The 23681-nt window shown below is 49.6% G+C and overlaps 1 protein-coding gene across 7 annotated transcripts in view; it reads right to left on the bottom strand.

Annotated features, from left to right (window-relative positions):
* Positions 1 to 23681, bottom strand: part of LOC144147085 (uncharacterized) — a 256503-nt gene that overhangs the window by 181427 nt on the left and 51395 nt on the right. For 6 of the 7 annotated variants that reach the window (XM_077679133.1, XM_077679135.1, XM_077679131.1 and 3 more), the window contains 2 exons: positions 22697 to 22804; positions 18302 to 18440 (listed from right to left, as the gene is read on the bottom strand). In XM_077679133.1, coding sequence (XP_077535259.1) covers positions 18302 to 18440; positions 22697 to 22804 — 247 coding nt within the window. The remainder of the gene's footprint in view (positions 1 to 18301; positions 18441 to 22696; positions 22805 to 23681) is intronic. The other variant, XM_077679130.1, reaches the window with a different exon arrangement.

Below are 23681 nucleotides of genomic sequence, written 5' to 3'. Positions count from 1 at the left end.
CGCTGGGAGAGTTTCTTCGTGGCGCTCTCCGATCGGCTCGCCGATGTGCCAAAAATCTTGCGAATCTCCTCCGTAAACGTATTCCAATCTCCTAGGCGATGTGCGTTGTTATAAAGCCACGTCCTAGCCACTTTGTCAAGGCAGAACGGGACATTATAGAGCTTCGTAGAGTCATCCCACCGATTAAACGCACTCACTCTGTCGTAATAGTCGAGCCAATCGTCGACGTCTTCACCGCGAAGGCCAGCGGAGGCCAGCGAGGGATCTGGGGTCCCGTTGGCGGCTGGTAACGGTCCACGCAGGAGGCGCAGAAGCCGTTGCAGGGGCGGTGCGAGTCGGGACGTCCTGTTCCATTGGCCCGGTTGGCATTTGAAGGCGTCTTCCTGAACGTAGCTCCAGGGGTGCGCTAGGAGAGCCACAGGGCGGGATCGAGGTGCACCTCCACCACGTGTAAGAGGTCTTCAAGGAGACGTTACTCACTGATAGAGCGGAGGAGACAGACGCCGTTTATTTGGCGAACGCGCAGCCAAGCAGCACTAGCCTCAGGGATGATAATGAGCATGTACAGGTGACGAAGATGAAGCATTACTGAAAAGGATGACAGGTAATGATGATTACACAGAAGATTGAAATCAGCGAAATATTGTGCCGCGGAGAACTACAGTGCTTACAATATATATATATATATATATATATATATATATATATATATATATATATATATATATATATATATCAAGCCCCGTTGCCGCTACGTAAGTAAACCTTCTTTGTTATTGTTCTTCCTGTGCATCTGACTCTTTACTTATACTATATATATATATATATATAGTAAGTAAATGAGGGGCTCGCTGAGGAAATACAGAAAGATACGTCAGCAGTCTACGACGCCAAAGGAGGCATAGGGGTGTGGTTAGGCTCTTTTCTTTTTCACTACGGTTAATGAAGTAAACAGTTTTTTTTTAAATATACAGAAGAAAGAAAGAAAGAAAAACACGCGCCCAGAGTGGGGACCGAACCCACGCCTTTCGATTACATGTCGAATGCCTTACCAATTCGGTTATCTGGGCGACTGTGTTCTTCTTCACTTTCTGGGCTATTTTATATTTACTAGAAGTGTATCTGATGCTTGAGGGCGGTAGCCAGCGCCACTCTGACTACACGGGGAGAAGGGGACCTTCTTTTCAACCCCCGGGCCGTGACTCGAACGTCTACTGCCTGTCATGAGCGGGTAACTGGCGGGAAGCCCTCTTATGCTACCTAGGCATCAAGGCTGCCAGAACCGAGACCCTCGCTGGGCTTTCGCTGAATAATATTGTAAGGAAATGAGGGGCTCGTTGAGGAAATACAGAAAGATACGTCAGCAGTCTACGACGCCAAAGGAGGCATAGGGATGTGGTTAGGCTCTTTTCTTTTTCACTACGGTTAATGAAGTAAACATTTTTTTTTAAATATACAGAAGAAAGAAAGAAAGAAAAACACGCGCCCAGAGTGGGGACCGAACCCACGCCTATGCCTCCTTTGGCGTCGTAGACTCCTGACGTATCTTTCTGTATTTCCTCAACGAGCCCCTCATTTCTATACTATATTATTCTGCGAAAGCCCAGCGAGGGTCTCGGTTCTGGCAGCCTTGATGCCTAGGTAGCATAAGAGGGCTTCCCGCCAGTTAGCCGCTCATGACAGGCTGTAGACGTTCGAGTCACGGCCCGGGGGTAGAACAGAAGGTCCCCTTCTCCCCGTGTAGTCAGAGTGGCGCTGGCTACCGCCCTCAAACATCAGATACACTTCTAGTAAATATAAAATAGCCCAGAAAGTGAAGAAGAACACATTCGCCCAGATAGCCGAATTGGTAAGGCATTCGACATGTAATCGAAAGGCGTGTGTTCGGTCCCCACTCTGGGCGCGTGTTTTTCTTTCTTTCTTCCGTATACTTAAAAAAAATGTTTACTTCATTAACCGTAGTGAAAAAGAAAAGAGCCTAACCACACCCCTATGCCTCCTTTGGCGTCGTAGACTGCTGACGTATCTTTCTGTATTTCCTCAACGAGCCCCTCATTTCCTTACTATATTATTCTGCGAAAGCCCAGCGAGGGTCTCGGTTCTGGCAGCCTTGATGCCTAGGTAGCATAAGAGGGCTTCCCGCCAGTTACCCGCTCATGACAGGCTGTAGACGTTCGAGTCACGGCCCGGGGGTTGAAAAGAAGGTCCACTTCTCCCTGTGTAGTCAGAGTGGCGCTGGCTACCGCCCTCAAGCATCAGATACACTTCTAGTAAATATAAAATAGCCCAGAAAGTGAAGAAGAACACAGTCGCCCAGATAGCCGAATTGGTAAGGCATTCGACATGTAATCGAAAGGCGTGGGCGCGTGTTTTTCTTTCTTTCTTTCTTCTGTATATTTAAAAAAATGTTTACTTCATTAACCGTAGCGAAAAAGAAAAGAGCCTAACCACACCCCTATGCCTCCTTTGGCATCGTAGACTGCTGACGTATCTTTCTGTATATATATATATATATACGCCTCAAACGCAGCACGTAGGGGAGCCACTGAAATCCCCCTAGCGTCCCGCTTCGGAACCGGCCGCGGGAGTCGCTGGCCCGCTCCCCACTGTCGCTGCTGCTTTTGTTTTGGGGCACGTTCGAAACTGAGATTTACCATTTGCATGCGGTCGAAACACGGATTACTGTGGAGCGATCGCTCAGTTCGCAAATGTGGTGTATTTACGAGACGGTAAACGTTTCTGGTGCGATCTTAGTGTACGTGGTACATTCGGTCTGTATGAGCGCCATGTGTGTGTCACTACCAATGTCGCGAAGCCGGCAAATTCATAAAACTGATTGTAATTCCACTTCCCTGAAATTTACTAACAGTGTCCCCGTAAGCAGCGTTTCCTAAGATGGTCATGCGATGCCTGTACACCATGATGTAAATCGGTTTTGTGCGCTTATATATCCCAGCGAAGCACTCTTACCTGACAGCACGCCAGTTACGATTGCTAATATAATACCGCAGATATTCATCACTACCTTATTCAAACAATGTGGCATAAATTGCACGAACATTCTACAAAAGAAGTATGGTAAATAATACCAAAAGTGTACCTGGGGATCCGCACCTGACAAAGAATTTAGTGCTTGGTCGTCTTGTCCTGAGGTGAACGCTCGCAAACATTCATCTCCTACAGATATCCTCCGCGACCAGCGCTTCGACGGGCTTATAAAGCAAGCCGCGCCCTACACTAAACGCGTCTTCGAAACATTACACAGGGAGCCTGCAAAAAACTATCCCAAACTTAAATCAGGTAGCCTTATCAAATACCATAACTCTTCCAGCGACACCTTTTATCAGCGGGAACTCCCTGCCCTGTACTTCGAAAAATGTGTCCACCGAGTGATCAGCTGTGCGTTGAAGTCGAAAAACTAAAGGAAATTGAACGCGCAGCTTGTGCGTGCGTTTTAACTAAAACCTTCATTCCTTGATTCCCCTCTGCATTTGTGCACAACGACAGTTAAGCATCCCCCTCCCCCCAATCTCTTGCGAAATATCAGTGCATTTCGCATCTAGTTTTTTTTATTAGCACGACCTTACTTAAGTTTCGACAAACGTTTTTAGCATTTCAGAAGCTGCACTGGGTTTCTTTCCTTCCCGTACGAGCTGTTCTGTTTCTTCCGGACATGACAGATCATTTATTTTTCCGTTATCACATTAACTTTTCAAATGGTCCTTGCTACAAGGCATGAATGGGCACATATTTAACAAACCACAGCTTTAGAATGTACTTAAAATTTTCGCGTAGCTTATATTCCCATGAAAGGCACAAGTTATTGTCAGGTGTTGAGTAATCACATCCCCGAAACATATTTTTCTACGACGTATATATTCGAAACAAAGCCGCATTCGTTGTCCGCGCTGAAAAACGAAACCAGCCTCTCAATGTGCCAGTATCGGGTCTAAACGAGGCGACAACAGAATAATTTCACTTGTGCCTGACGTATTCGGAGGTGACAGTGGTGATATGCTACCGCCGTCGCCAACGCCCGCACGAGCGGCCTAGAAGCGCGCAGAACCACGCCCCCAGATAGCTTTTGTTGGCTTTCGAGCGCTCTACCAAGACACCGCTGTTTTTTGAAGTGCCCTAAACTTACCATTTGCTTACACACATCACCATGACAAGTTGTTTAGGGTGCAGAAGGGCAAAATGAAGCTAAAGGGAACCAAAACTCTGCATGAGCCCCAATGAGCCGTGCAGCGCTGCTCCCGTAAGCGCCGCGGAAAAGTGGTGGAAGGCAGCGCAGCGATCGCGAAGCTCGAGGCGTATAGTTAGGAAATTAGGGGCTCGTTCAGGAAATATGGAAAGATAGGTCGGTAGTCTGCAACGCCAAAGCAGGCATAGGGGTGTTGTTAGGCTCTTTTTTTGTACTACAGTTAGTGAAGTTAACATTTTTTAAATATACGTAAGAAAGAAAGAAAGGAAAAACACGCGCCCAGAGTAAGGACCGAACCCAGACAACTGGTCGCACGAAATGTAAAAAAACTGAAAATAATAAAATGCAAATAGTTAAGGAAACTGGCGATCCGTGTAACGCCCTGCATTTCCACAATAATACATATTTCGCGAAAGTTCGATTTGTAATCTTTATAATAGCGTAAAAGGAGATCACTGATCGAACAAAATATTGAAAAACTAAAAATGGAAGAAATATAAAATATTTACAGAAAATGACGAACCGTGCAACGCCCTTCATTTCCACAATAACGCAGCTTTCGCGGAAGTTCCAATTGTAATCGTGTAATCTTGTAAATGGAGATAATTGGCCCGACGAAATTTTGAAAAACGAAAGAATAAAAAATATTGAGAAATTAGGGGAAAATGGCGTAACGCATTGCATTGCATTTCTACAATAATGCAGATATCGCAAAAGTTCCACCTGTCATCATTATAATAGCGTAAATGCAAATAATTTGTAGAAAGAAATTTTTAAAAAGTAGAAAATAAAAAAATATATAAGAAATACGGAAGATGCCAAAATGCATAACGCCGGCATTTCAACAATAATGCAGATTTGGCAAACGTTCCACCTGTAATCCTTTAACAACCTAAATGGAGATAATTGTCCGGACAAAGTTTAAAAAACTAAAAAAACATGAAAAAATACAGAAAATGGGGAATGGTATAACGACCTGCATTTCCACAATAGTACAGACTCTGCGGAAGTTCCACCTATATACGTTATATTAGCTAAATCAGATAATCGGTACAAAGAAATTTGAAACAGTAAAAAAAGAAGAAAAATAGAAAATATGTAAAATGGCGAACCATGTAACGCCCTGCATATCCACAATGCAGACATGCAGAATTTGCGAAATCTCCACTTTCAATCACTATAAAAGCGTAAATGGACATAATTAGTCGGGCAGGATTTAGATTTAAAAAATGGCTGGAATATACTCACACTTAAGACAAGCGGTTTAAGAATGCTATGTATTAGTAGATACTTCTCTGAATTTCTGCAAACTTTTTCTCACTGATAAAGCAACCCTGCGAAATATAAAAAATACCACGTGACGGGGCTCCCGCCCGCATCATTATGCAGCGCCCTCAAATAAGCTGATTGAAAGCAACTGCTTCGCCTGTCACCCGCCCGAATAGACAGCGTATCACTTTGATAATGGCAAGGAAGGAACAGCAACAGCAAGTTTGACGGGGCGCGTGCGGAAAATAAGGCACGAACTCAGTAGCGATTTCTTCTTTCTTTTGTCTATTCCTTTCTGGCTAACTCAGAGGCCGCCTGTTTAAGGGCATTGCTTTAGGAGGCAGGCGGGAGCACTGTCACGTGGTATTTTTCATATTTCGCGGGGTCTCTTTATCAGTCAGAATAAATGAGTACGGAATTAGTTGGCCGCTGAAATAACCCAGGTAAATGCCTCTCGTGGGTACCTAAAAGTGCCTCACTTACAGTTTAAATATTGCCGCGAACCATACATTGGGTTTGTTTATTTGTGTTTTGCTTTTACCGCCCGGCTGCGCCGGTCTGTGTTATCTCTGCGCCAAGGGAAGCGCGTGTTCCATTCTTTCTTTCTGTGCCGCATGTGTTATCTGTTGTGATAGGGAGAGCATTCCGATCTAACGTGAACAGCCCAGAATAATCTTCTTGGATCCACTATGTTCTCGATGCGAATCGACGTTTCGAGAACCACGCGCGCCAAAAGATAAAAAGCCTGCAGTGCGGACGCCGGGGCATTCGATTCGACGACACTCGCCTGTGCAAGTCACTTTGTTGACCGCTGCTTCGCCGCCTCTGTATTCTTTTGAGTTGTTAGGGGAGCACAAGTTCGCTCCAATAAACGTGTTTCTCATTCAAGACAACTGCATCGTCCTTGCCTTCGCGACATCTGGTCGAGGTTCTGGGTACGCACCCTTCATGCCCACTACAACCTCGAAAAGCCGCCAAGCCAGTCCAACAAGAGCCAGCCCCCGCCTGCAAGATTTACCGCCCGAGTTCGGTTTGATGCCAGAAGGGCCCAAGAAAAGGAACGCTGCAACCAACACCATGGTGCAAGAAACAACGTCGCCAATCGTCCTGCAGCAGCCCCGGGAACCGCCATCGTTCCGAGGAGCCCCCGCAGAAGACCCAGAAGAATGGTTGGAGAAACTGGAGCGCGTCCGGAAATTCAACAGGTGGGACGACGCAGAAACGTTCCGGCACGTTTTCTTTTACTTGGAAGATTCGGCTCGCACTTGGATCGAGAATCACGAGAGCTCCTTGACAAACTGGGCTCAGTTCAAAAGCGAGTTTACTAAGACCTTCACTACCGTCGTGCGGAAAGAAAGAGCCGCCCTTTTGTTGGAAACGCGCACGCAACACCCCAACGAAGGTGTCGTGATCTTCGTTGAGGAGATGAAGCAGCTATTTCGCCGCGCGGACCCCGAAATGACGGAAGAAAAGAAGGTGCGCTTTTTAATGCGCGGAGTGAAGGAGGAACTGTGTGCTGGACTTGTCCGAAATCCGCCCAAAACCGTCGCCGAATTCGTGACCGAAGCCAGCACCATTGAGAAAGCCCTCGAAATGCGTGCTAAGCAGTATGACCGCAACTTTGTTGGCGCGGCCAATGCGAACGACTTTGGCAGCACGCGGATCCCGGCCGACAGCCTACGCGAGACTATCCGCGCAATTGTGAGAGAGGAGCTGCGGAAACTTCTCCCAACGCCGCCGCAGCCCCAAGGCGCTTCCCTCACCGACGTGATTAGAGAAGAAGTGCAACAAGCGTTGGGAACTTCTACGCCATCCGAGGTACCCCGAGAGCCACAAGCTATGACATACTCCGCGGCTGTTCGTCGACCCCGCCCTGCTCCAACACGCCGTCAAGAGGCCCCGCCGTACCGCCGCCCACTGTCACCCGCCCGACCCCCGGTAGCCCGAAACCAGACGCCGAGGAAGACGGACGTATGGCGAACTCCCGATAACCGTCCTCTGTGCTACCACTGCGGAGAGGCCGACCACATTTACCGTCGCTGCCCATACAAGAGACTCGGACTGCGTGGTTTCTCCGTCGACGCACCTCGCCCTCTCCCTGGCCAACGACCACGTGAGATCGACGAGTATCTATCTGAAACCAGCCGTGGCCCAGCGCGTTTCAACCGTTCGCCGTCGCCCTACCCCTACCAATCGCCGAACCGCCGTAGCAACGCTGACTTCGCCCGTGGAAGGTCCCCCAGCCCACGCGGGGGAAACTAAAGGCGGCAACTTCTGGAGGTGAAGTTTCTCTACGGCGAAAAACTAGAAACCCTCCAACGACGCAAGGACGCGCTGAAGACAGTGATTCACGACATGCCCTCATCCCGACGACCCCACCTAACCCTGACGAGACTCCCGAACACGACGACAGCTACACGGCGCGACGCGTACCCGACCTGACCGAGACGTCCGTTGAGAAGACGACGACAACGACGATGCACAGTGCCCGACCATCAACACGTACAATCAGAGATACGACGCCCCGACGAACCCGGAACTCGAGGACGACTGCATCTGACGTCAAGGTGTCCATCGACGGCTTTGACGTAGTCGCCCTCGTAGACACGGGAGCTGACTATTCGGTAATGAGCGGACCATTTGCGTCTAAACTGAAGAAAGTTATGACCAGATGGGACGGTCCGCACATACGCACAGCAGGAGGCCACCTCGTGACGCCAAGTGGAACGTGCACATCGCGCGTCACCATAGACGGCACAACGTACCCTGCGGCGTTCGTCGTTCTGCCTAACTGCTCCCGCGACGTGATTCTCGGAATGGACTTTTTGACGGACAACGGCGCAATAATTGATCTGCAGACCAAGTCGATAACATTTTCCTCCAATCACTCCACGACGCCGCAGCCGAACCCCGATCACCGTGCTGCTGTCAGGATCGCCGACGATCACATCACCCTGCCACCCCGCGCAAGCTTGATGATCGCCGTCTACTGTGAGGATGCTGCTTCTGACATCGACGGTATCGTAGAGAGTGATCAAAGGTTGCTTCTCGACCGCGGTGTCTCCGTCGCAAGAGGCATTGCGCACTTTAAGCAACGCCAATCTCACGTTTTGGTCACAAATTTCACCGAAGAGTACCAGCATTTAAACAAGGGAGCTGCAATTGCGTTCCTCGAAGAAACGCAAGAAGCAAGTGATGTGATCGCAGTCGCCGACATTGAACGCACACCCGTAGAAACATTCAAGCTCCCGCAGCCATTCGACGTGAATCCGCGCTACCGCAAGAACAACGGAAAAAATTATTGGCTTTTCTGCGCCGCTATAGCGAATGTTTTTCGTCGAGCGCAAAACTACGTCAGACCCCTCTAGCGAAGCACCGAATAATAACCGAAGATGGAGCCCGACCTACCCGACAGTCACCGTACCGCGTCTCTTCACACGAACGGGAAGCCATCCGGACTCAAGTCGACGACATGCTGAGCGATGACATTATGCAGCCATCGAAAAGCCCCTGGGCTGCGCCCGTCGTACTCGTAAAGAAAAAAGACGGCACATTAAGGTTTTGCGTTGACTACCGGCGACTGAACAAAATCACGAAAAAGGACGTGTACACCTCCCCCGAATCGACGACGCCCTCGACCACCTCTGCCACGCGAAGTACTTCTCATCGATGGACCTGAAGACCGGCTACTGGCAAATTGAAGTGGACGAGAGAGACCGAGAGAAGACTGCATTTATAACCCCAGACGGCCTATACGAGTTCAAGGTGATGCCGTTTGGGCTGTGCACAGCACCAGCGACGTTTCAGAGAGTCATGGACACTGTGCTAGCTGGCCTGAAGTGGCACACTTGCCTCGTGTACCTCGACGACGTAGTGGTATTCGCCCGGACTTTCGACGAACACCTTGCAAGGTTGGAGTCTGTACTCGAGGCCATTCGTACGTCGGGGTTGACGCTGAAGCCTGAAAAATGCCGTTTCGCATACGGGGAACTCCAGTTCTTGGGCCACGTCGTCAACGCCGCGGGAGTCCTACCTGACCCGGCAAAAACTTCAGCCATTGCGAACTTCCCAAGGCCGAAAGACAAGAAGGGCGTGCGGAGATTTCTCGGGCTGTGCGCATACTACCGGCGCTTCGTCGCAAACTTCGCACGCATTGCAGAGCCACTCACGCGCTTGACGAAAGATAGCACCCCTTTCAGCTGGGAAGGGAAAACGACCAAGAAAAAGCATTCGGCGAGCTGCAAAAACGCCTGCAAAGCCCGCCCGTGCTCGCTCATTTCGACGGAAATGCCGAAACGGAAATGCATACGGACGCCAGTGATATAGGCTTGGGTGCCGTCCTTGTCCAAAAGCAAAGCGGCTCCGAAAGGGTAATCGCCTATGCTAGCCGTGGTCTGTCGAAGGAGGAGAAAAACTATTCTGCCTCTGAGAAAGAGTGCCTGGCTATTATATGGGCGATTTCAAAATTTCGCCCATACGTGTATGGAAGGCCATTCAAGGTTGTAACAGACCACCATGCGCTGTGTTGGCTCGCCAATTTGAAGGACCCCTCTGGCCGTCTTGGGCGGTGGAGCTTGCGCCTGCAGGAGTTCGACGTTACAGTCGTTTATAAATCCGGCAGGAAACACTCCGACGCCGACTGCCTGTCCCGCGCCCCCGTCGACCCACCACCACAAGACTCTGATGAAGACAGCGCGTTCTTCGGGATCGTGACGGAGAGCGACCTAGCCGCCCAGCAGCGTGCCGACCCCGACTTACGCGTCATAATCGAGTACCTCGAGGGATGCAACGTTGCCGTTCCTAGGACCTTCAAACGCAGCTTACCAGCATTCAGCCTGAGAAACTCCGTCCTTGTGAAGAATTTCAGCCCCGGAACAAGAGCGAATTACCTTCTCGTCATCCCCGCGGACCTTCGTGACGAAATTTTGGAAGCGTGCCACGACGACTCGTCTTCCGGACATCTGGGCACAGCCCGCACTATTGGAAAAATCAAGGCGAGGTACTACTGGCCCGGCCTTACCTCTGACGTCACCCACTACGTCCGGAGCTGCCGTGACTGCCAGCGACGAAAAACGCCGCCGACAAGACCCGCCGGACTTCTGCAACCGATCGCCGTCCCATCGAGACCATTTCAACAGATTGGAATGGACCTTTTAGGCCCGTTCCCTACGTCACGATCACAGAACAAGTGGATTGTCGTAGCTACAGACTACATGACGCGCTACGCAGAGACCGCCGCTCTTCCGAGGGGGACTGCACAAGAAGTGGCGAAGTTCTTTATAAGCCAAGTTGTGCTGCGACATGGAGCCCCGGAAGTCCTAATCACAGACCGCGGAACGGCATTTACTGCGGAGCTGATGCAAGGAGTATTACGCTACAGCAACACGGATCACCGAAGAACGACGGCGTACCACCCCCAAACGAACGGACTAACAGAACGTCTGAACAAGACAATCCCAGATATGCTGTCAATGTACGTTGACGTTGAACATAAGACTTGGGACGAAGTGCTCCCGTATGTCACGTTTGCGTACAACACGGCTATCCAGGAGACGACACATCTGACGCCGTTCGAGCTTGTCTACGGTAGAAGGCCGACTACGATGCTCGACGCCATGCTTCCGCACGTAGAAGACGACGACCTCAACGCCGACGTCCACGGATATCTTCAACGTGCGGAGGAGGCCCGCCAGCTCGCTCGAGTTCGTATAACGGACCAGCAGCTGGTGGATGCGGGCCGCTACAACCTCCGACGCCGAGACGCCGAGTACCAACCAGGGGATCGTGTGTGGGTTTGGACTCCCATCCGACGACGCGGACTCAGTGAGAAGCTCCTGCGACGGTATTTCGGACCCTACCAGATTCTACGACGTGTTGGCCAACTTACCTACGAAGTGATCCCCGATGGTGACTCCGGCACATCACGACGACGCACGCGGCCTGAAGTCGTCCACGTGGTTCGCTTAAAACCTTTCTACGGACGATGACTAACTTTTATTTTCATTTGGTCGGACTGTCGCTTATGTTAGCATCGGGTCGATGCACTCTTAGAGGGGGGGGGTAATGCCGCGAACCATACATTGGGTTTGTTTATTTGTGTTTTGCTTTTACCGCCCGGCTGCGCCGGTCTGTGTTATCTCTGCGCCAAGGGAAGCGCGTGTTCCATTCTTTCTTTCTGTGCCGCATGTGTTATCTGTTGTGATAGGGAGAGCATTCCGATCTAACGTGAACAGCCCAGAATAATCTTCTTGGATCCACTATGTTCTCGATGCGAATCGACGTTTCGAGAACCACGCGCGCCAAAAGATAAAAAGCCTGCAGTGCGGACGCCGGGGCATTCGATTCGACGACACTCGCCTGTGCAAGTCACTTTGTTGACCGCTGCTTCGCTGCCTCTGTATTCTTTTGAGTTGTTAGGGGAGCACAAGTTCGCTCCAATAAACGTGTTTCTCATTCAAGACAACTGCATCGTCCTTGCCTTCGCGACAATATAAGGAGAGTACTTCTCGAGTTAGATAATTAGTTACAAATCATTAGTTACGTCTCCTCCACAGTACGCGGCTCCACAGTACTGGAAACATTATGCACTAGTTTTGCTCGAATTTCCCCATTTCTTTTTAGATGCGACGCATCTCTTGCTCTGAGGCATGTCCCTCCTGCGTCGGCGTCGGCGGCGTCCGCACGCCACCTGCGCATGCGCGACTCTCCTCCGCTCTTCTCTCCGACAGCTGTGCGCAACACTCTCACTCCGTCTCATTATCATAAACAACAGCTGCGTGCGCGCGCTTCGCTGCGCTCCCGTCGCGCAAGTGCGCGCATGCGCGACTCTCCTCCGCTGTCTCCTCTCCTTCAGGCGCTGTGAATATAAAGCGGGTAGCGCGCTGCGGCGGTTCAGTCAGCGCTCGCTCTCGTTCGACTTCGCGTCACAACGTTTCACCCGATTTAGAGAATCAAGCCATCGGAAACACCAATTTAACCCCCCGATGCGTCGCATCATACCAGGGTTCCCTCGCGGGAAGATGGGCGTAATTTTTTATTTCGAATCATGGTGCATGATAGCTCGGAAACCCTGTATATGTACTTATATATTTTCACAGTCCAGTCATTCAACGGCAGCTCTAAGACATTCAAACAGCGCAGAGTGGCGATGCGGTCAATCCCTCGTTGAGCGAGAGTGGGTGTGTGCGCCCCGGCTTAAAGAAGAGGACCTTGTCCTCTTCTTTAGACGAAAAGGTGGGGATGGGCGAAAAGGTGGGGATGGGCATTTTCTCTCTGACATTGAACTGGTCTTTTTCATTGCGATTACCAGATTTTATCCCCATTTTTAATGCAGACTTTTTTGCTCTACTCCTTGCAATCCTGAAACTTGATCCGGCGAATTCTTCCGTGATGCTACTCACCGACTCCTTGTCCGTGTGCATGGCTCTCTCCTCAGAAACTTTACATCCTATTGTCAAAACTTTTTATTCCTGCGTCCCCACTCATGTGCGGGAGATTCGACTCGTTTGGCTGCCCGGCCACTGTGGGTCAACCCTCAATGAAACCGCTGACATATTAGCTAAAACAGCTTTGGCTTTACCGATCGTCGAGGTTCTTCCCCCGTTTTCTTGCGTGTTGTTGGCACGCTATCGCCAATGCCTGTTCAATCAAGATGCCTCCGACCATGGTCTGAACATTTCTCCTGAACTTGAACACCTCAGGTACCGCTGGGAGAGAAGTTTATGCCAAATTCGCTTGTACGAAGTATTGATAAATTCTTTTCGTTGTGGTGTGCCACCACTTAATCGGTATTTATACAGGGCAAATCTGATAACCACCCCTTTGTGCCACTTTTGCCAAGAAATTGAATCCGAAGAGCATTTCTTTCTTTTTTGCCGCCGATTTTCTAACCATCGGAGAAGGCTGCTGGAGATTCCCCTGCTACGTCTTGGACTGCCTTTAACTGTACCGGTGCTTTTGTCGTTTGGGGGGACTAGGCTGGGCCGATGCCATAGGGACGTGTGCAACGCCATCCACTCCTTCATTTCGGAGACAGCTCGTCTGCAGTGTTAAAAACATTCCGATTAGGCTGACTTTTACTATAGTTTTCCTATTCTTCTCTCTGTTTTTTTTCGTGTTTTCTCTCTCTCTCTCTCATTAACCTAGACCAAATTCTTTCTTCTGCTCCATTATTTTGCCTCGCATGATTGATTGTAATGAAAACATAACTCTTCTTGGCCAATCCCCCTAAATGGGTATGCGCCATTTTTCGGGCCACCACCACCACCACGACCGCCACCCTGCTTGCGCGTCGGAGGACGTCTTATCTGCTGCCATGGGGAACAGCCGTGACGTGTTGCGGGAGCTCATCCGCTCAGTAATTAGGGTGGAGCTTCACCTACTACAACTGCCTCATGCCACACCGAAGTATGCTTCTCTAACCCAAGTTGCGAAAGAGGAGGCAAAGCAAGCGGTACCGCTGAACCTCGACCTGCAGTTGCTCTCACGCATCTCGGAAAACGCGGCGACATACCCCACGGTTCTGCAAGAAGCCCCTACGTACGCTGCTTCGAATGTCGCCGCTGCTACTACGGGCGCATACACCCTGTCGACTACTGGCGTCTTTCTCTGTCGCCAGCCTGGAAACCCGCCCGCCCCTCTTACTGGACGGAGCGCCGTACGAAAGACGGACCTGTGGCGTGTGCCGGACGGGCTACTACTATGTTTTCACTGCGGCAAAGCTGGTCATCTGTACAGGTGCCGACACCGTCGTGCTGGCCTTCAAGGTTTCCCTCCGAATGCACCCTGCCCTCGTGGCGGTGAAAGACCTGCCGAAATTCCACAATACGTGTTCGTGCAGCGCTCTCCTTCTCGCCCGGAAACCAAGCCAGCATCGTTTCGTCGTTACAGGTCGCCGAGCCCTCCTTTTCTAGTTCGCCTGCGCGCCGCTCGCCCAACCCGCATAGGGAAAACTGATACCAGCGACCTTTCGAGGTGGGGCCGCCGAAACGATCGCCAGCAAAGATCCTCCATCGTGTTTACGACTACTTACACTGGAACAGACGCAGCTAGAAAGTTACGGGAAAAGAGCCACATGTGACCTAGCCGTGAGTATCGACGACTACGACGTGACTGCGCTGGTGAACACAGGCGCGGATTACTCGGTCATCAGCAGCAATCTCGCAAAAGAGCTCAGGACGGTGCCGAGGCAGTGGACTGGGCCTTACCTTCGCACGGCGGGCGGTCACCTGGCCACCCCTACAGGACAATGCACGGTTAGGTTTACTATACGGGGGTACACCTACGTGGGCGATTTCATCGTACTCCCGGAATTCTCGAGGGACATCATACTGGGTATGAACCTCCTGCAAACGAACGGCGCCATCATCGACCTACAGACATCGACTGTTACATGCTCCACAGAACGCGCTATCGCCAGAAACTATTCAGAAACAGGGCATTTCTGAACCCTCAGCGTAGTGGACGGCTGCGTCGTGGTACCGGCCCGAAGCAGCGTAACGGTCCTCGTTAAAGGGGACGTGGCTGAAAGTTGCGAACGGCTAGTGGAAAACAACATTAATTTGCTTTTAGAACGAAAGATTTGTGTTGAAAAGAGCCTTATCCGCCTGCATAACGGCTGTGCGGATGCCGTGCTTACAAATTTCTGGAACGAGCTTCAACACGTCCCAAAAGTTACCGCCATCGCCTCCCTGCACGACTTCATTCAACCGGCAGAAGCTTGCCCTGTAGGAACAGGTTGTCATGAAGCACCGGCTCCGAAAGACATTGCCGGGATAATGCACATCAGGCCAGACCTGTCGCCAGACCAGCAACAGCAGCTGAAAGTCATTCTCGAGGATTTCCGGGAATGTTTCTCTACTTCTTCGAAAGTTTGACAAATGCCTGTGGCCAATCATCGAATCATCGCCGACGAACCGACCAAGCCCGTCTCCCAGCATCCCCACCGCGTGTCCGATAAGGAAAGAGAAGCCATTCGGCTCCAAGTAATGGAAATGTTACGAGACGACGTTATTCAACCGTCGACAAGTCTGTGGGCATCCCCTGTGGGCATCCCCTGGGCATCCCCTGTGCTGGTCGCAAAGAAAGACAAAGCCTTACGATTTTGCGTCGATTACCGCAAGCGGAATCGTGTAACAATACGAAATGTATACTCTCTTCCGCGAATAGACGCCGCCTAAGACAGGTTGCGTGATGCAAAGTACTTCTCTTTAGATCTCAAAAGTGGGTACTGTAAGATTGAGATTGAAGAGCGAGACCGAGAGAAGACCGCGTTTGTCACACCCGATGGTATTTAGAAGTTTAACGTATTTTCGTTCGGTCTCTGCTCGGAACCCGCAACGTTCCAACGAATGATGGACACTGCCTTAGCCGGTTTAAAATGGCAGTCGTGTATGATTTCCCAGGACGATGTCGTCCTGTTTTCTGCCACCTTTGATGACCATCTACACAGACTTCGACTGGTTCTCGACGCTATAAAGTCGGCTAGTTTGACAATAAAACCAAAAAAGTGCAACTTCAGCTACAAACAGCTGCGACAGTTCAGAAGGCGTCGCACCAGACCCTGAGAAGAGGGCAGCTGTAGCAGCCTTCCCAAGACCAGGAGATAAAAAAGCTGTTAGGCGCTTGCTAGGCCTCTCCGCCTATTACATACGCTTTGTATAATTTTTTTCTGACCTGGCGAAACCATTGACGCGGCTGACAAGAGACGACGTATCTTTCGCATGGAAAGAAGAGCAAGAAGTTGCCTTCAGTGACTTGCGCGACCGGCTACAAAAAGCGCCAGTACTGGTTCATATTGATGAACACCCGGATACAGAGATCCACAACGATGCCAGTAACGTCGGTCGTGGTGCAGTCCTCTTTCAGTGGCAGGACGGAGCCGAACGAGTTCTAGCCTATGCCAGCCGCACCCCATCAGAAGCCGAGACGAATTACTCCACCACCGCGAGAGTGCCTTGCCGTCCTCTGGGCCATCAATAAGTTACGGCCGTACCTTTATGGCAGGCTGTTTAAAGTTATCAGTGACCACCATTCATTGTGCTAGCTGGCCAACCTAAAAGAACCATGTGGACGACTCGCCAGATCGAGTCTCCGGCTGCAACAGTACGACATGACGGTCGTTTGCAAGTCTGGGCGGAAGCATAGCGATGCTGATTGCTTGTACCGGGCGTCTGTCGGTTCGGCCCGCCCAGAGACCGATTAAGACTTCCCCTTTCTCTGAGTCATTAGTCCTGCTGAAATGGCCCAACTGCAACGAGAAGCCCCTGAATTGCTTCTTGTCATCCAGCATTTTGAAGGCCTCAATGTTCAAATTGCGCACGCCTTTGGCCAAAACATCTCATCCTTTAGCCTCCGGAACGGAGTGCTGTACGGACACGTTCCTACTCGTTGTGCAAACAGCAATGGGCCAGAAAATTTTAAACGCTGGCCACGAAGAAACCTCAGCGGGGCACCTGGACGTCACCCATACAGTGGCGACGATCCGCCAGAAATACTATTGGCCGGAGCTATTGCGAACAGTTGAACACTAGGTCAAGAGCTGACCCGAGTGCCAGAGTAGGAAGGTTCTACCTTTGAAACCGGCACGGCTCATGCAGTCCGGCATGGTACTAACCCACACCCCTCACAGGCGAGCTGCTTACCATCCGCAGACCAATAGCTTGACTCAGCGACTTAACAGGACCTTAACCGAAGTGCTGTCAATCTATATGTCGACGTAAGCATAAAACGTTGGATGAGGTCTTGCGTAGGAACATTCGCGGACCACACGGTAGCTCAGGGGACCACGGCAATGACTCCATTTCAGCTGGTTTCTGTCGCACTGCCACTATGACTACTGATTGCATGCTACCGGTTCAAGAGGATGAAAACAGCGACGTCGACTAAATTGCGCAATGAGCCGAGGAAGCACGCCAGCTAGAACGGCAGCGAATTCAACGTCAGCAAGTACTACAACAATTCAACGTGCTACAACAAGCACAGGCAGGCCGTGTTCTACGAACCCGGGGACGGGGTTTGGGTTTGCACACCAGTTTGACACCGCGGACGTTCCGAAAAACTTCTCCGTCGGTATTTCGGGCCATATGAAGTTGTTTGCCGTCTTCGCGACGTCCACTATGAAGTGGCACCTGATGGAAGGGCACCCTGCTCACGACGCGTCCGACGAACTCGAGAGGTAGTGCACGTGGTCCGAATGAAGCCGCACTACGACCGACAGCAGCCTTGCTTGTCTACCCCACGCGAATCCGGAACTTGCTGATGGACAGAACGTTTTCTCTGCCGAATTCCTGTGCCATTTTGAAGCTTAAAACCGTCATCCCATCAGTTAAACTGATTGACCCTGTTGTACTGTTGCAGAAAGTCCTCGACGCCGTCGCCACGAAGGCGACGGAAGAACGGGGGGTCGCACTGGAGGCAGGTCACCAGGAATGGCGACAAGGCAGAAGCGGGTGTATTCGGCGCGCGTTCTCACTCCATTTGATGGGTTTGAGCCGGCAAAAGGCGGCTGGAACGGAGCTCCAGGGGTGCAGGCGGACTAGGTATAGGTCGGGATCAAGCGCAATCTCCACCACTTGTAAGGAGACCGGTCGCTTCACTCAGGGAGGCAGCAGATCAAACAGTTCCGTCTTTTACTTTCAAGACCGTGATTTCACAACCAAGTGACTCGTGATGATGATGTACAAATTATGATTGTAATAGTTATGGACAGGAGAGAGATTGACCACACCGGAGGACGGTGGACGGGCACGGTCTGAGGTAGTTCACAGGTGCACGAGTAAGCACTCACAATGTTCATAAATAAAACACAACACCTCGTGACCACTCAACTGTAGTCGCCGTAAACAGCCCTTCCAACGAAGTCGAGGTGAATCCGGCTCACGGATTTGCGTACTCCGTCCACTGCCACTGCTATCTCGTCCGCACTATCAGAGTTGGTACTGAGCACGATGCCAAAACATCCACGAACCTGAAAAAAAAAAGTGCATTACTGTTACGGAAAAGCAGCCTCCATAATTCCGTTATTGCAAACTTTGCTTCAGTGCTTCGTAAGCCTACAGATAGGTGAGTTGAAAACTTTTCTAATTAGCGGGAATCACGCATTGTTACTCCATGCAGCCGTTGCAAAAGAAGCCAATACGCTGTGAAATAAACCACTATCTGTTTCAGCCAATCGGTGTATTGAATAAAAAATGGCCGCGTATTTACTCTTTGCTGCAAATGTGTTCGAAAAACGATATTATTCTGCCGCCGCAGCCACCTAAATATCTCACTTCCTTTTCCCAAAACCGCTCCCGCTCTACAACTCACGTTTGGTTCCTCCCGCAAAAAAACAGAGTACAAGTTTTCTCTAGTCAATTCACGTTTCCCGAGTTGCGCTGCTCCGGCCATGTACCGGAACCTCTCTTACTGTTGCACATGGAACACTAAAACAAGAGTGGATGTAAGCACTTTTTGCACTTTCAGAATAAAAATGAGAAGAAAGTCCAGGGCGCGTTTTTCATTCAGCCAAGAAGCAATGTACTTTTAATGAAAAGTCCAATAAAATTGTTAATTGTTTATTTTTTGTTGCATCAAAAACGCATGTTTTCTTTTTGCTCAGCAATATTGACAAGCATCAACAGTGCCGCCAGATTCAGTAGCTTGGAAGCGTTTTGCCTATGTAAATGTCTCGTTCAAGATTTCTTTTATACTTTGGCTGTGCAGCTTAATCGAGGGACAGACACACCCATGAGCACAATCTAACTCCAATTTTTGCACACACTAATCTTTTTAAGCACTCCTTCTTTCCCCGCACAATCGAGCAGCGGAATAGATTGCCTGTTGATGTGTTTTCGGCGCGTGATGTGTCGGATTTTGAAAAGCGTGTACTTTGTGCAATATTTTAAACATTCACTGTGCCGCTACTTTTCTTTGTGTACTGCTATCATTCCTGTTTTTTGTCAGTTTCTTATTTTTTCTTTCTGTTTTCTCACACTTGTTTGACTGTTTTCAGAAATATGTACCAATTTACCATGCGGATTGATGCTTTTTTTATGTAATTAATCCCTGCCCACCTGCTTGGTCTTCGGACTGCAGTATGTCTTAAATAGTAAATAAATAAATAAATATACCGATAGAAACACAAATGAAGACCTACATTTTAGCATTTAAGTAGCCCAAGAAAGAATAATTTTAAAAAAATAGAAGCGTTCCACTCAATGTAAGAGCTGTCAGAAGTGCAAAGCAGTGATTCGCCATAATGGGCTGTAGCGCCGTTATCCGCGCACTGCTACCACCCGATTCAATTCAAATTTCCCGCCTTCGCAGTGCTCGCGCGCCCCCTGCCTGAAACTGCACCAGCGGGGAGTTCTGTTCTTTTAGGGCGCAGCCGTCTCTGGGCTGATCCGCGTCGTCGTCGTCGTGACCGAGCCAACAATGGGAAGACCAACGAGTGAAAAAAAAAGCGAACAATGGGAAGACCGACGAGTGAAAGAAAGCAAAGGAGGAGAGTGTCGTGAAATTGGGTGGGCAGGGCGGTTCGCCGTGGCGGCGCGAGCCAGCGCTCTCCCAGTGTGCGGCGGGGGAGAGGAGGGGGCAGTATGCTGTGACCGCACGAGGTGCTCGACAGCGCGACGCTTGGCAAAAACTTTAGGGTGGCGTGTCTATGATGTGCGTTCGCTTAAGACGCAGTTCGCGGCCCCTTCCTGAGACGCAGTTCGCGCAGCGGATGCAGAGGCTCATCATCGATGCCGTCGAGAGAACCCACGAGTGAGTGCTGCTTCAGCGCCCTCCTGCTGCGCCAAAGTATCGCTTTAAGGAGTATCGCAATCGCAAGCCAACTTATTGAGCTTGGTTTTCCTCCCGCACGTGCCGGCGTTGCACTGCCACTTTTTTTTGCTTACTACCGTAAAAAGCAACCCAATGAGCGTTCCTAACTAAATGAACGCGGGCCCTGCCGGTTAGTTAGGTATATGTTGCCTAAAATGTACCTGCAGTTTTCTTTGGGCTAAACTATAAGGAAATGTATGACAAGCGCCAGCGGTTCGCGAGTTTGAGCTTGAGAAAATGGCTGGGGTCGCCTCATTTCCAGACCCAACGAACAAAGGGACTGTACGCCGCTTCCTGGGTCTCTGCACGTACTACAGACGGTTCGTGAATAGCTGCTCCCCCAATAGCCGAACCATTAGCTCACTTGACTCGAGAAGGCGCAGAATTTTCTTGCGGCCCCGAACCGTCAGGTGGGTTCGAGGAACTTAAAAATCGATTGCAGATTCCGCCAATACTTGGCCACATTGACGACGATGCCAACAGCGAGTTGCACACCGACGCAAGCGAAATCGGACTGGGTACCGTGCTTGTGCAGTGGCAAGATGGCATGGAGAAAGGGATAGATCCTGCAAGCCGCACCCTTTCCGAAGAGACGAATTAATTTATCTGAATAATTATGACGTTTAATGCGCCGACACTACGCAGGCGATAATGCGCGCCGTAGTGGAGCGCTCTGTATTAATTTTGGCTACCTGGGGATCTTCAAAGTGCGCCGAAATCTCCAACACCCGGGCGTTTTTGCTTTTCGCCTGCATCATAAAAACGGCCACGGAGGCCGGGAATCGAACCCGTGTCCTTCCGCTCAGCAGCACCACGCCTAAGCCACTGAGCCACCACGGAGGGTGCAGAGACGAACTGCTCAACGGCAGAAGAATGCTTGGGAGTCGTGTGGGCCGCCACTAACTTCCGGCCATATTTATACGGTCATCCTTTTAAAAGGGTGACCGACCACCATTCCCTCTGTTGGTTGGCCAATCTCAAAAACACATCAGGCCACCTCGCCCTCTGGAGCCTCAGATTACACGAATACCGTGTGACTGTAATCTACAAGTCACGTCGCAAGGACAGCGACGCCGATTGTGTATCACGCGCTCCAGTCAATCAGAATCCAATTGACGAAGACAATTATGCGGGCTTTATAGGTGCTACGTCCTCATTTGCCCTTTCCCAAGAACCCAGGCCGCACAGAAAGAGTGTCCCAAGACATGCCCGTCTACGGCCGCTTTCTGGCATGTCCGGCCAGCATCCTGGTTCTTGCAGCCACTGATCATACGTTGAACGGCCAAGATTCGGCCACCCGCACTTCGCTATTTCTCCGGCCGCCCATGTTCAGACAAACAATGGCAGGTACCCCGGCTGCCAGATATTCAGTTTACTTTCGGCGGCCGATGTTCAGAAAAAGAACGGCCGACGTACGGCCTTGGGATATCTGTTTTTTTCCTTTTGGAAGCGATGTTCACCGGAAGCCCGGCAAGCGAGCGGCCAAAGAATATTCGTATTCTTTTGGCAGTTGGTGTTCGGAAGGCACGCCAGTTCATTGAGCCTCGACCCGGCGCCCGCCGACTACAGATGGCGCAGCAATGCAGTTTTGCGCCGCTCGGCCACCCGCTGCACATCCCGCAAACGTTTTCTGGCGACTGTACGTGGAAATAATTAGTTGGAAGAAATTTTGAAAAATATTTTAAAAGTTAGGAAAATGGCAACATGTATAACGCATGGCATTTCCACACTAATGCTGATTTCGCGACAGTTCCAAATGTAATCGCTATAATAACGTAAATGGAGATAATTGGTCGGACAAAATTCCGAAAAAATAAAAAAAATGTTAAAAATTACCGAAAATGGCAAAACGTACTACGCATGGCATTTCGATAATAATACAGATTTCACGAAGTTTCAGCGCAAATTGGGATAATTGGTTGAATAAAATTTTGAAAAATAATAAATAACAGAAATATGAAAAAGTACGGAAAATAGCAAAGCGTATAACGACCTGCATTTCCACAATAATGCAGATTTCACGAATGTTCATCTTCTAATCATCATGATATCATAAATGTAGATAATTCGTTGGACAGGATTTACAACAAAAAATCGCTTTAAAAAAACTCACACTAAACACAAGCGGCATAAGAATGCTAGGCATTGGTAGGTGATTCTCCGAATTTCTCCAGAAATTTTTACAACAAGAATATTCTCAAATATATTCTTTTCACCCAACGAAATTTGTGAAGTGAATAAATTTGACACTGCCATTATTCCGGCAGCCCTGCTGCAACGCTTCGTTGCGAATAAGCCTTCTGCATATATAATTGGCCAAATACCTACTCTAAGGTTGTTCCTTTCCAAATGCACCTAGCAAAATACGCGCTGAATGACTTTTTTAAGCTGACGTAAAATCATTTTGTGGCTCACCTCTGTGGCTTTTTTGCAGCAATCCCTTCCGTCAGTCTCCCGGATTTTGGAGCCAAGGAAAACATCCACTGCATTTACCAGGTCTCTAGGTAGGATATTTCGCATATGCTGTACATGCACAAATCAGAAATAAAAGTTGGTAAATCCCATACTGCATCGGCATATTCAAGTTTAGACCGTATTACTGTACTCTAAAGAACAGGTTTCAAACAAGAAGGAGCCCTTGAAAAGTTGCGGCGGAGATAACATAACATTAAGTTAGCATTTTTAGAACAAAATTATAGTCAGCGCCCCAGGTCAGACCGCTTCTAATATGCACTCAAAGCTATACAGAGTTTGTCACGGTTTCGAGAGGTGTGTCATCAATGTAATACGTAGGAAGATAATGATTCGCTCTCAAAACACGTAATAATTTGCATTTATTGTTATTCAGTTTAATAAGCTACGTTTTACACCACAGAGACACCGAGTTAAAATCATGGAGAGATTGTACCGTCGTCACAAGTTGTCTACGGGAGATTATGCAGTCATCCACGAACAAATAAATATTACACGTAATGCAGGAAGATAAATGAATAATTTATCAAGACCTAGTACGGAGTCTTGCAATACGCCGGAGTGGCCAGCACTTGGCTCCCAACTAATATTGTTAACTGAGACAAATGGAGAGTGAATAAACAGAAAGCATTCAACTCATGTGAGAAACTTGGGATCAAATTTAGGTTCACATATTTCTGAAGCAATAATTTGTCACATACTTGACTCAAAGCTTTGAAAAAATCTATAAATATAGTATTCGGCGTAGCAAGATCCATCAAGAATGACATTTATTTGCGGGTAAAGGTTACGAGTTCAGGCCAGCATGTTGCAAATCGTGTTTGAACCTCCCGCGCCAACGTCACGCGGTTTGAATTAGCCGAGAATGAAACAGCGTCTGGGAAAAGTATCAGGGGGAGGGCGCTCCTTGGTGGCGATGAATGAAACA

The sequence above is a fragment of the Haemaphysalis longicornis genome, unplaced genomic scaffold, assembly GCF_048455015.1.
Source record: "Haemaphysalis longicornis isolate Haplotype H1 unplaced genomic scaffold, Haemaphysalis longicornis Haplotype H1 scaffold_7, whole genome shotgun sequence".
In the NCBI taxonomy this organism is placed as follows: domain Eukaryota; kingdom Metazoa; phylum Arthropoda; class Arachnida; order Ixodida; family Ixodidae; genus Haemaphysalis; species Haemaphysalis longicornis.
This window is presented reverse-complemented; position numbering and strand designations above follow the sequence as displayed.